General features: G+C 36.7%; 1 protein-coding gene across 1 annotated transcript in view; it reads left to right on the forward strand.

Annotated features, from left to right (window-relative positions):
- The first annotated feature begins 4,137 nt into the window (after positions 1 to 4,137).
- ACSS3 (acyl-CoA synthetase short-chain family member 3) overlaps positions 4,138 to 13,564 on the forward strand; it is a 96,563-nt gene continuing 87,136 nt past the window's right edge. Inside the window, exon 1 of the mRNA XM_010008047.1 lies at positions 4,138 to 4,319. Within this exon, the coding sequence (XP_010006349.1) occupies positions 4,138 to 4,319 (182 nt within the window). The remainder of the gene's footprint in view (positions 4,320 to 13,564) is intronic.

Consider the following 13,564-nt stretch of genomic DNA (forward strand, 5'->3'; position numbering starts at 1 on the left):
GCAGCTACAGGCTCCACAGAAGTCCTGTTTTTAGTCAGTACTAGAATTCACTTTACATTTGAATGTCATGTCCAAAGTAGGAAAAGAGATTACTTTTTGCATTTCTTATAATGAAATGATTAAATGAAATCTTGCTGATACTAGCCAAAAGGAAGCCTGATTACATAAATATTCTCCTGCCCACATAAGGGTTGGTTTTGTTTTCTTCTTTGGGAATAATAAATGTTTCAAAGATAGGCTATAAAAATATCATGGAGAAAAAAACAGCAGCAGATGATTTAATGTGAGTGAAATAATTGCCATGAATATGCTATAAAGCTATCTTAATATAACAGTCAATTTTGCAGTTAAGCATTTCCCTCACAAATAGGGATCAAATTGCATCAGCTTAGATACTAAAATTATAGATTGCAACAAAAAAAAAGTCATTTCTACAAAGAATTTTTGAAGTTTATCTTTCTCTTTGAAAGTGTGTTTCAGAAAAAAGATCTATTTCTGATGGTGCTAATTTTCATTGTGTTTGGACAGATTTTTGTGGTACATTGTGAAGGCTGCCTAAATGAGTAGTTAATTCTTCTCCTTTCTTCGTTTCTAGGAAGGGGAGTCAGATGTGCTGCCTCTGATTGCCTCTTGTTTGTGTCTGCACAAGATTCACCAAGTTTCTCCTCTATAACAGTCCAACTCAATAAATTATTTGTTCTCTTAACTACTGGCTTCTTGAGCTTTAGCTGCCTGAGTTGTCAGAAAAAGTTGTGTTTCTCTCTTCTTTTCCATTTTCTTTTGTTCTTCCATCTAAGCCAGTAGGGATCAGTATAGCTCGTTTCTTGCACTGTTGCCAATGCTAGGGCAGCTGTCAAATGCTCTGTTAGTGCAAATAGTGCTGCTTGATACACCACCAGCTTACAATTAGTAAGCAAGACTAAGTGGATAATATCATAGGAAGACATTGCTTTTTTAATGTCTCCTTTTAAAGAACTGCACTGAAAGAATAGATTTGTTTACAAGTGTTGTAATTCATGTTAAACAAAGAACAGAAAATGCACACTCTAAAATTAACAGTTGTATTGTCTTTTTTTTTGTCAACCAGAACAGTATTTCTTAATCAATCAGAAAACAATTTAGTACATTCAAGTCCTGAAATTATTTGTCAGTGTGCCTTTTCCTGTTGCAGATTTGAGCAGTGACTGAGAACCAGTTGGCCTGTAGAATATTTAGCCGTGGCTCATGGCTTTGGGCAACACAACTTCTGTTCTGTTAGAGAGAGGAGGCAGCCTGGTACCACAACACTTTTCAAGACTTTATTTTAATCTTTTACGCACAACCACAGTCTGAAGTTCTAAACATCTGTAACATGTTCAAAAAGAATTTCAGCATTGCATTTTCTGTGAAAATTTCTGGCTTTTCATATGACAGACCAGACCTTGGGCAGGCAACTAGAATCCCCTTCAGATGATAACACAGAAGATATGCTTCAAGGTGTACTTAATGCATTTCTGTTGTTATTAGCAATTTACTACTTGGGACAAGGTTAAAAGAATCCAAAGTAACGTTTCTTAAAATAAATACATATATATATATATATATTTTTTAACCATTAGAATTCTCAGCACCAACTTTTTCCCTCTTGATATCCATTGCCATTGTGCCCCATGTGTTACTTCAACTGCCCACGTCAGGTTGTCCTAGAAAATATTGTCATAATCTATATATATATAGCCCTGCACACATCTTACACTGGTTGACCCTATAATTAAAACACTAGTGATTGTAAGTTCTGTTTATAATTTATCATGTGACTTATACATACTCATTTAATATCTGTTAAAACTTCCTGATTCCCAGATGAGAAATAGAAAATAATTTTGGAGTGAAGCTTCATGTAGAAGCTTCCCTGGGCTATGCAAGGAGAAGGCTGTGTTCTTGTGATACTCACCTCATTCTATTTTTTACTTCCTGTCATTTAATATAGCTGTTTCTAAGAAAAGCAATGGATCTGCCATCTAGCTTGTGACTTAATCTTCTTCACTTAGATTATTTTTTTTATTACATTAAATGCATGCAGAAGCAAAAGCTGGTTAAAGTGACAACTCAGAAGTAATTTGTCATTACAGTTATCCTGACGTTTGGATGAATTGTTGCAAGTAATGTAGAAGGAGGGGGAACACTGTATATCACAAAGCACTATTGATATAAAACCAGCATGAAGACAGAGCAAAGCAGCCAGAGAGGTATCTTAACTTTTAGCATAAATAGTCTTGGTTTCAGTGGCCCATGATAATGAGGGGAACTGGCAAAGAAATTTGAGATGCTGAAACCTGTAGATAGAAGGCACAGTAATCACCATGCTGCTGCACAGAAGTGATGGTTAATAATTCAGATATTACCAACTGATCTGAAAACACTTCCAAGGGACATAACAGTAAGGACTGCATGTTATAGAGGAAGAGGCTAAAGCACAGAGTTTAAACAGCTTGCTAGCAGCTCAATGGTAAACTTTGTTCTCTTGAGTCCTATCCATTGTCTGTTCATTATACTACTGATATTGCCATGTCTCTTCTGGAGTTCTCCAAAGGCTTACCACAGTGTAGGAATCCATAGCAAAGTTATTAGATATAAGTCTGGTAATAAAGAACCTTTTTGAGGAGTGCATTTCACACAGTTCTTTTCATAACCACTTCCAACAATGGTAAGGGACCTGGGGACTAAAAATATTTTTTCATTCTTCCCACACAAAGCTGGAACTCCTTCAAAAGTTGTCAATCTGAGTTTGGATGGAGGGGAAGTACCAGAAATTAAAAAATATGGTAGATACATGACATTTCTCTGCAGATGGTTATTAGCTTGCTAGCAATTTCATGAGACTAGTTCAACTTGTGGATTCTATGGCCATGGATTCGTTTTGTGGGGCCACATACAGCAGTCCTGCAGGGGCAATAGATGGAAGTAGCACTGTCAGCTTTCGGCTGCAACTGGAAAATTGACATTCTGTTCTGAAAGCATCTTTTCATAGAGATCATAGCTTTTTCTGGGAGAATTATGAATGGATCACTGTACAAATGCTGTACAGATTCAGCCTGTAAATTATCCAGCAAATGGGGTGGGGAGTAAGACCTTCCATGTTGTGCTCTCCTGTTGCTAAGCTTTGGTTATGATGCCTCTGCTATACCTTTATCTGCAGAGCAAAATGAGTTTTTCCAGATCTACTTATAATGGGAGGTGACATTATTTTGCACATATGCCACCACTTAAACTGATTTTCTTCATGTTCATTAATGTGAGTTATCTTTGTTGGATCAATATAATGACGATGTGGAATAAAGGCCTTTCTCTGCAGCCTCTAGATGTATAAATATACAAATCCTTATCACTGATCAGAAAAGATGTGGTGCAAGTAGAGCATTAGATCTTGTATCAGATTCAAGTGAGAGCCTGCTGATACATAGAGCTCTTAGATGTAAAAGATTCACAGCAGAGGCAACCATCTCAGTTTTAGGGTGTGCTTTGTTGAAATGCTTAGCTACAGTGTGTTTAATTTAGAAAGACATTAGGTAAGAAACTACTCTACAATTAGGTATAAAGGTAACCTATTAAAATAAGGTACACCATGGGAGGACTGTCTGTTATCAAAGGCTTGGATGATATGTTTTAGGTAGAAGCATTAGTATTCAGGCACTTGGTTTATATTTTTCCTGTTTTTACAGTGCTATCCCCTTGAAACTCATTAAACCTTTTCCTGCAGTAGGCTAGCCACCGAAGCATCAATAATCTAAGGGGTAAAAGGAATATTGTTATAAATACACAAGTGTCCATTACAAGAAGTAGTAAATTTGAAGATGATTAAAATAAACAACAAAGCACAAATACTCTCTCAAGCACATGCACTTATAACATAACCAGAATGTGTTTTTCTTGTAAAGGATTCATTAGAACGTAAGTCTTAGAATTGAGTGAAATAAATAACTCAGCCTGATTAATGAGCTGCCATAAATCATCTCTAGAATGCAGGTTAAAGAAAAAAAAAAAAATAGAAGAGGATTTATTTGTTATTCCTTTGTGTTTTATTTAATCATGAGACCCATGCAAAACAGATGTAAAAATGCTGTACTGTTTAACAAGGACAAGTGCAAGGCCCTGCACATGGGTCAAGGCAGTCTGAAGCACAAATACAGGCTGGGTGGAGAATGGATTGAGAGCAGCCCCGAAGAGAAGTACTTGGGGGTGCTGGTTGATGAAAAGCTCAATGTGAGCCAGAAATGTGTGCTTGCAGGCCAGAAAGCTGACTGTGTCTTGGGCTGCTTCAAAAGCAGCACGGCCAGCAGGTTGAGGGAAGTGCTTCTTCCCCTCTACTCTGCACTTGTGAGACCCCACCTGGAGTATTGTGTCCATTTCTGGAGACCCCAACTAAAAAAGGACATGGAGCTCTTGGAGCAAGTCCAGAGGAGGGGTGCAAAGATGATCAGAGGGCTGGAGCACCTCTGCTATGGAGACAGGCTGAGAGAGTTGGGTTTGTTCAGCCTGGAGAAGAGAAGGCTCAAGGGAGATCTTGTAGTGGCCTTCCAGTTCCTGAAGGAGCCTACAGGCAGGGTTAGAACTAGATGATCTTTGAGGTCACTTCCAGCCCATACCATTCTATGATGATTCTATGATGATGACAAATGAGGACACATTCTAATATGACTGTGTTGTACACCTTTTTATTTCCAAGGCTGTTGAGAGTTCCAATTCGATAGACTATCTAAACATACGTCTCTCTGTTTGAAAGTTCTCAGGTTCAACTGACTGAAATGCAACCACATAAACCTATATGGGTTTACAAAATTTTCAAAAAGGTTTGAGATGTCTAAATCAATGTTTAGGTAGATGAGGCAATTAAGTCCAAACCTGCAGTCTGAACTTCCTCTGTTTAAAGGCTGGGGAAATACTGCAGGTGATGTAATTTGCAAAGTGAACTAAGTAGCTCCAGCACTATTGCTCACATGCGTGAGTGTGTTTTTTTTGTGGGCAAGGCAGTAGGTGAGGAATGGCTTTGTGCCATTTTGCCCAATTACTTATTTGGATGCATAACTAAATGCTTTAATAGACAAAAGCCTTCCTGTTTGGTGTTGACTAAGGAGTAGTGCCTGGTTGTAAATTGGGAAAAACTAATTACGGCCAATGGAGCAATATTCATATAACACTGGAGAATTTAAAGTTTATCTTTACCCTAGTGTAAACGTGGTTTTAATGCATGCTAACTCACTGGGCTACTGAGAAAATAAATTCACTACTCTTCATAGGACGGCTATGCTCCTCTAATGAAGGCATTCGTAATGCAAAGCTGTCATCCAAGAGAATCTTGACATATACAGTTCAGCTGGCAGTATTTTGACATGTCAAATAGGCAGTTAATTTTGCATTGATGAAAAGTGTTCAGAGGCATATTCAAGCCTTTGTATTTTTCTCTGCACTGCAATCATGACCATTTGCAATATTTCAAAAGACAGAGCTCCAGAAGTGAGATCACAGAAACAAAAAAAGAAGAAAACAATTTGGACTTAACCATGAAATGCTCTAAAGAGTACTACTATATATACTAGTTCAGTGAAAATGAAGTGGGTTTTATGCCTAATGATATAGAAGTACAGAAATAAACAAAAATCTGATTGCTACTCTCTGTGAGGACATCTTCTAATGGAGTAATTCTCTCTTTGGCTAAGATGCAAAAAAGTTATTAAGAAAACTAATGCTTGTGGTTTTGTCATTTGTTGTTATTCTATATATTCCAGTGCCTTTTTTTCCTCATTAAAATGTTTTTGCAAAATATTCAAAGATCCAGAGGTAACCTTGCAAAAATTCTAAAAGCCTTGAAAATGCATATAAAGAGGACTTTTTTTCTGAACTGTCATCATTGAAATTAGAACTGAATTTTCAAGTGCCTTTATACGGAAGAGTAAGGCTGAGGATAATAATTGTTTTTCAGCTGTTTAGTCTACAGGCAAGACTGTTGCTTGAATTGGTATTACAGGTATTGCAACATAAATCAGAGAGGATGATTCTTACCCTATCACATCCTTGATCTTGTGGCTAGAAATACATCTATTGGTTGTGAGGCTGTGATTTTGTTCTTATGTTTGAATGTGCCAGGAAAACAAGATCGTTACTGCCACAAATTACCAGGAAGTTTCTGTAGAAGTATTTGTTTTGCTTATTAACTTTATTTAAAATGAATGTAGTTATTTAAATTCACCCATATATTCTACTATCCTTTGAGTTTAGTGAGGCTGTTTCACTACCAAACTGTAAAGAAATGTCTGAGATTGGAATGTTTTTCCATACTCAAGGATTCTTGGATCTGAAGAGTTTTAAGACTAGCAAAACCCCATAACAAGCTAGATAGTTATGGTATAGAAAACCAGCCTATAGTTGTCCTAAAAAAGTTAACCTGTGTTTGTGCATGTTATTAGCTTTGGAAGGAGAGGTGATTTGGTAATCATAATTTTTCCTGGTGTTCAAAACTCCTGATTGCCAGAAATAGAAATAGATCAAATTACACTTGGCAAGTATCTACAATAGTTTCACATTCTTTATAACAAGTTATTTCTTACAATTTAAAAAGTAGTTCCATTTGGTCAGAGATTGTGTGGTTCACAGGTTCCAAGTTGTTTGTATTAGTATTAATAGTGAACTTTGTGATATTTGGTTATGGTGCAGTTAGGAAGCATAAATAGCAAGCTTTTCTATTTTACTGATGATGTTTTATCTACTATCACATCTATTTTAGTGCCAGAATGAGAAGAGACAGGTTTTTAGCTTTAATTATCCAGATTTACCTATACTTAAAGCGGAAGAAAATAAGACATCTAGTAGCAAAACATGAATGGTGTAAAAAGAAAGCAAATGTTGTTATTGAGAAAACAGAATGTTGTGAATTCATTTTTCATTAAATATGTTATCTGTCAAGAAAAGAGGTCAGCTTTTTGGGAATTGAATTTTACAGAAGATGCCATCTGGCTTTTCCAGTTGTTAGAAGGAAGGATGCTTTTTTGTTTGTTCTGTATGCAATATCATAGTGTTCTCCTGAGGGAGAGCCATCCTTCAGGGTGGCTCTTTACAAGAAAAGAGACTGTTTAAAATATCAAAGAATTAACTGCATATAAAAAGGATTTTCAGCTGTTAATGAGTCCATGTAAAGTTTTTATGCGAGATGAAAAATGAATCTATTTTAAAAGTAAGAACTCAGCTTTTAGTCAAGAATTTTTTTTCATATTCACCATGAGATGTAAGGCCTGGACACTGATTTTACTGGCCTAATATTCCCAGAGGCCAAGAAGTCAAACCTTTGACTCTGGTTTCTAGAGACAATTAAACATGAAAAAACAATTTAAATGGGCTGTTTGGGGTTTGACAGCTAATAAAGCAATCTGTTCAGGTATTGCTCACAAGACTTGGCTCTAAAAATCAAACAAATTCTCAACTTGCTGTTGAATGTTTAAGTTGCCTTCTGTAAGGCACACCTAAACATTTCATACAAATATTCATTAATTCAGTCTTGTCAAAGGCTGTGACAACTACATGGCTTAGCTCTAGACCTTCAAAATTAATGAGACATTCAGCTTCTGCTTTTAAATTACACAATGAAATATAATTTGTTATATAATTCCAAATGCATACACTGGATAGCTGAGCAAGAACCAGCTGAGTGTCCTTTAGATTTATACATGATCAATCTACTCCAATGAGCAGAAATATTGAGTATAACCCCCTAAAGCTATTACTAAAAAATAAATCCTGAAAAACCAATATTGTGCATGTCTAAAACATGTAACTAGAAGTAATTCACTGCTTTCCATTAACAGGAGTGAGCAAATATTTGAACATGCAGTGTACATGTTGAAATTTGTGCCTTTGACCTTGAAAAAGCAGAACTATGTACTTTGAGTAAACTTCAGGGCGCTTGGAGAAGGAAAAATAGGACATCAGCGATAAGGCAAATGGCCATGTTTCAACTTGGGATATCTGCCTTGTTGAATTCCACTTCTGTGATACTGATTTGACAGATAAATTGGTTTTCCTGCCTTTTTCCAGTTCCAGTGAGTTTACTTAAATAGGTTATCTAATGGCAGAAGATTCTTCACTGCCTTTGAGGGTGGGTATCTAGCCTCTGCTCAGTTATAATCAGTGACTTTTGACCTCTAGATTCAGTGAGTCTAGAATTTTACCTTGCAATCAAAAATCCCCATAGCCATAAAAATTAATTCTGGAATTGTATTTCTGAGGATCCAAATGGAAATCTCATGCAGTCTAGTTCAGTACCTTAAGAGAGTATAGCCATGAGAAAATACAGACTTGAATGTACAACTGAATCTATTTGGATGTGTGGTTTTGCTGCTGGCTTACCAGTGAGAGTTTTTCTGCTCCATATAGTGATTCTTAGACCTGAATTCATGCCTATTTCTCTTATTTAGATTTTTTCAGAATCCTGTGATATGCTAATTTGCAAGAGGAGCTATAGAAAAAGCTATTTCCAGATATTATTACTGATGTTATTTGGGGCAAACTGAGTGACAGCTACTATTTCTTCCCTAAGCTGCTGTGAAATTTCATCCATTCTTCACCAGTCTGAGCTGCTCAAAACTGGGATCATTCAAGAAATTCACAGAATTATTTGTTATATGTGTCTGGATGAATTTGCATTCTTAAAAATACAGCACACATTAGTACATGACAGTCATAATGAAATATGTTATTGACTTTGCACTTAGTCAATTTAGATGTTAATTTCTGGTTTGCTCACATGGTAATTCTGCAGATGAACTAAATTAGCACATTGCCATGGTGTTTGAACACTAGCTTCTCCGGACATGTGGTGAATATAGTTATGTAGTACAGAGGATCATGAAATATGTTACAAGGACAAAATCCAGCAACTGTTGAGAATGGGATTGCAAGAATGAAACTTTTGGAGATAACCAGAAATGGAGCAGACTAAGCCAAAATCAGTTATAAAAACCAGGCCTTTCAGTATGTCTTACTATGCTGAGCTGTGATTTGCCATGGACCGGGTTCCCAGACAAGTTTGCTGCCCTTGCAATATGACCAATAGCTTCTTGCAGAGGGATGTGACAGGCAGTAAGATAAATATTAAATCTGTGACAACTATCTCCATGCTTCCAGGAGCATCCTTGAAGTCTTTAACCCAGCCAATAATGAAAGTTCTGCACTCCTCGTGTACCCGGAGATCTTGTATGAAACACAGAGCTCTGAGTGAGAAAGCAGCTCAGTATCAGATTTCAGGCATTGTATTGAAAATCTAAAGCATTTATCTTTTTTCCTTTTCCTTTTCCCTTTCCTTTTCCTTTCAATCCTTAGCTACATAAAATCTATATTCCCCTCACCCTCCCTAACCCCTGCCCCTGAGACAAGAGACAGAATCTCTCTCCCTTAGACACAGGCAAATCTGGGTATTCTGGTAAAAATAATTTTTCCTGTTTCATCTTAGGAAAATAAGGTTGAAAATAGGACTTAGAGTTATTGCAATTTTGAAGCATAAAGTTTATCCAGTAGGGGCTAACTTCTTCATACTTCTTGGGCTGTATTCTCAATTTGAGAAAGTGTTGCTGATAAAACATATTAATGTAAAAGATAATTTAAAAATTATTTTTATATAAATAGTGGTACCAATAGTGATATTAACATTTAGATTGAGGGCTAATGGACTCTTTCATAGTTCTGTGAAAAAGACAACTTCCTGGGTAACAAAAAGTTGTGAAATCCATGGTTATCTTTGTTATCAAGTTCAAAAGGAACTTCAGTAAGGATGCCACTGCCTAAAGTCCTTTTCTTCCCTTCAAAGAATATATGTTGAATGTTAAATATTTTGTGATAACAGTGCTTGTGCCTGTGATGGTTCTGATGCAGTGATCTTGAAAATGGTGGTAGAAGCGTATCAAAGAAACAGGAATAGCTTTGGATAAAACAAGATGTTACTCCTATAGAGGCAAATAATTGATAATCTGCAGTTTCAGGAAGCTGGGCTGCTCAGGGACACAGATTACCTAAAAATCAAAATTCAATAACAGTCTGTAAAATTACATCACCACATTTGTAAGTTAAATTTCCAAGAGCAGAAATGCAATGCAGAAGGCAAAATTCCTCCAAGGAATTTGCCATGAACTATTTTCCTCAAGCATCCCTAAATACCGAAGAACATATAATAAGTTTCCTTTTTGTATAACACTATTTTGTTTTCATGTGCTTAATTAGTTAGGTGGTGTTTTGGGTTTTGTTGCGGTTTGGTTTTTTTTGTTGTTGTTTTGTTTTACTCTTTTTTTTTTTTTTAATTATCTATCTCAGTTCTCATTATCTATCCAGTTCTGTTTCTCACATTTTTAAGTTTTCTGAGAACTTAAAAGTCTAAAAGTTCATTGCCCTGCAGAGTTTTATCAAAGCTGTCTGAACAGTTGACTCAGATTTAGCAGGGTCTCATGTGAGCAAGATTACTCGCATGAATAAAGGTAAGCATGTGCCCAAGGAGCTTTCTGAAACAGAACTTAGTTTTGAAAATTACAGATGAAATACAGGTTATCCTGAGCTGTAAGACCTCCTCAGGGAGGAATCAAATTATAACATCAGTAATAATTGATACCAAAATCACATTTTCATCCCAGAGGATCTCTAACTCATTCTCACCTGGATTGAGTCAGACTTCCGTTTCAGCACTTTCCATAAGTCCGTAAAAACTGGCTTCTGCTTGCAGACACAGGTATTTTAGCATTTTAATAAGTTCTCATAGTTTGTCTCCCAGCATACTACACATTCATTTCCAGAAGACAGAAATAAACAGAAGGTAATGAATTCCAAAAAAACAGCAGGAAGACAGGTGATCCACAATGGACACAATGATTTCAGCACTGCATCAGTATTCTGAGTGCTGCAAAAAATAAGGACACCTAAGACCTCTGACATTAAAGCATCTTTAGGCTGGAAGGCAGCAAACAAAGAAAGGTGATGAGTACAGGTATTTTTGGTGGGGTCTTTTGTTTATTTTGGTTTGGTTTGCTTGTTTTGGTTTGGTTTTCCCCATGACCAGATCTTATATTGCAGAACAAACCATGCCATCTTTTATATTCACTAAAAATAGTCAAATATCTACTTGAAAAAGTCTATCAGAATACGTATTTTTTCAAGTAATAATTTAAATATTTTAAATTCTGTACCAGATTTTTAGTGGATTTCAAGTAAAGTCATGATATGTTTAATATTTTAAAGATTGGATGTTAAACTGGTAGAATGTAGCCTAGAAGGTGCTGGTTACTACTGCTACTCCTCTCACCTTTCAGGAAAATGGAAAAGTTTATTTTTACTTTAGCTCTGCACACTACTGCATATTGTAGAAAACTGTGACTGCCTCTGTTTTTTATACATCAATTATACACAGGACTGTGAAACTTACTTGTACAAGAATGGCAGTTCTTTCAAATAAGAGTTGGACAAAAGATGATATAGAACCATGGAAAAGTAATTTAACATATGTACTAATTCTTTACCTACAGTTTTACTTTGTTCTTGCAAAAGGTCTCTGACTGAAATCTGAACCATCAAAGATTGGAACTCCTATGCACTAGGACAGTCAGAACATTTAATATACAGGAGATAATACTTTACTGCTAATCTTTTTTTCAATATACATCTATCTTCAAACATGCATGGCTTGCACCAAAGGGAACAGTTGTGGGAAAATGTTTCATTAAAGAAAAGCTTCAGATAAATTAGTTTGCTATTGCAGAAGTACCCAGGCCATGTTTCACAGTTTATTCTTTTCTAGATCTATGCCTAGAAACATAACATGTTTTCCAATGCAGCCTACAGCTACAATGGTAATTGCTACACCCATCATTTAACATTACTTCAAAATTCTTTGTTGAGTATGAACTTCAGGAGTATCAACTTTTGCAAAAAATAAAAAAAAATCGTTAGGGAGAAAATTCATTAGTTCGTAAATCTGCTATAATGGCATTTTCAAGTGAACCTTAAATTACTAGCATGCAATTGGGAGAACTAGCAATCCCTTCTTTACCCTTTTAGCTATCAGTATGGGCTGTGATGAGTTTAATTAACAAAGTATGTTCCACAAATACTCATTAAACGTTCCTTCAGGAAGCAGATATTAGGATGTTAGCTAAAATAGGAATTTAATACACTTCATGTTGCAATTTAGTTAATTTGTACCCTCTACACCCCTGTTGTGTCATTTCTAGTAGGACCTATATTCAGAATAAATACCAGAGTGTTTACTGTTGTAATGCCAATTCCTTTGCCAAATGCTTACACCTTCACATTAAACAGATACTATTGAGAGAGTGGAAAGATGGTTAGCATTGCTCTTAAACATTACAGGAAACACTGGGCATCACCAGACCCAACCCATTAGCTGTTTAAATCTCAGGATAATTCTTTCAGTGTTAGTGCCTCCAACTAATATGTTAGAGAACACACATACTTAAATATTTTAGCTAGCCTGGCCTTGACAGTTTTCTCCTCAGTAGACAAAAGGAAAATGTTCCAGCTCAGAAACAGATTGCTATTACCACCCAGAGGCTGCATACAATTGCTGTCGGTTTCCCAACTTGATGGGCATCAAAGTGTCGGTGATCCAAAGAAGGCACCCTGTAAGACAATTAGAATGAACGGTTACTCCTCAGGAGTGGACATAATATAACTCTAACGATTTTATTTCAGGGAATGTTGCCTCTCATTAAGTCCACCAGTTGCGTGCCTCAGGTAGACAGTTATTTCTCTGCATTCAGCCAGTGGGCTTGTGAACACCCACAAGTCTATGGCTGGATGTGTTGATTTCTTAGCAGGCACAAAAACAAACAAACAAACAAAACCACCCCAAAAAACGAACAAACAAACAAACCAAAACAAAAACTCCATAAAACACAACTACCTGGCAGGTGACCTGGCAGGCAAGGTGTGTTCTTCAGGCACACACATGCATGCAATACTACCAGGCATCCAGCACTGGTATCTGAGTTCTAAGTTGTCATGGTGTCACAGTGTTTACAGTCTCGAATCCTTGTACTTTCTGGAAATTGCATTATGCTACTCAGGGGTGAATGCAATTTGGGCGCTGATGAGGAGGAAAGAGGTGAATTGCAGTGCAGCGTGGGCCAGGTAGTTTGTACAGTGCTGGGAAATGCTAATAGCCTCTGCAAGCCAAGGGAAAGTCTATCAGGCAATTATATTTGCCTTAGAAACAGAAGAAGCAACCAGTCTTCATGCTGAAAGACTTTTAGTGGTTTTGAAAGTGACCTAAAATTTCTGATGAACTTGAACTCTATAGGCCAAATCCTCCACCCTCTATTTTCTGTGCCAGGGTAAGAAACTGATCTTAGGTATTAAACATACACAAGGCAGGCAAACAGTCTAGTTCTTCTTTTCACCTTGTTCTTCTATCCATAATGTGATGCATTATGTTCCTGTTACGCGTCATGCAAATCATAAAGTAAAAAACAACCACAAAACCCCGGTTTCCCTGTTCCCAGCCCCTCTCCGCCGCTGCCCGCAGCCAAGCGCCGGCAGG

The sequence above is a fragment of the Chaetura pelagica genome, unplaced genomic scaffold, assembly GCF_000747805.2.
Source record: "Chaetura pelagica isolate M959 unplaced genomic scaffold, ChaPel_1.0 scaffold50, whole genome shotgun sequence".
NCBI classification, from domain to species: domain Eukaryota; kingdom Metazoa; phylum Chordata; class Aves; order Apodiformes; family Apodidae; genus Chaetura; species Chaetura pelagica.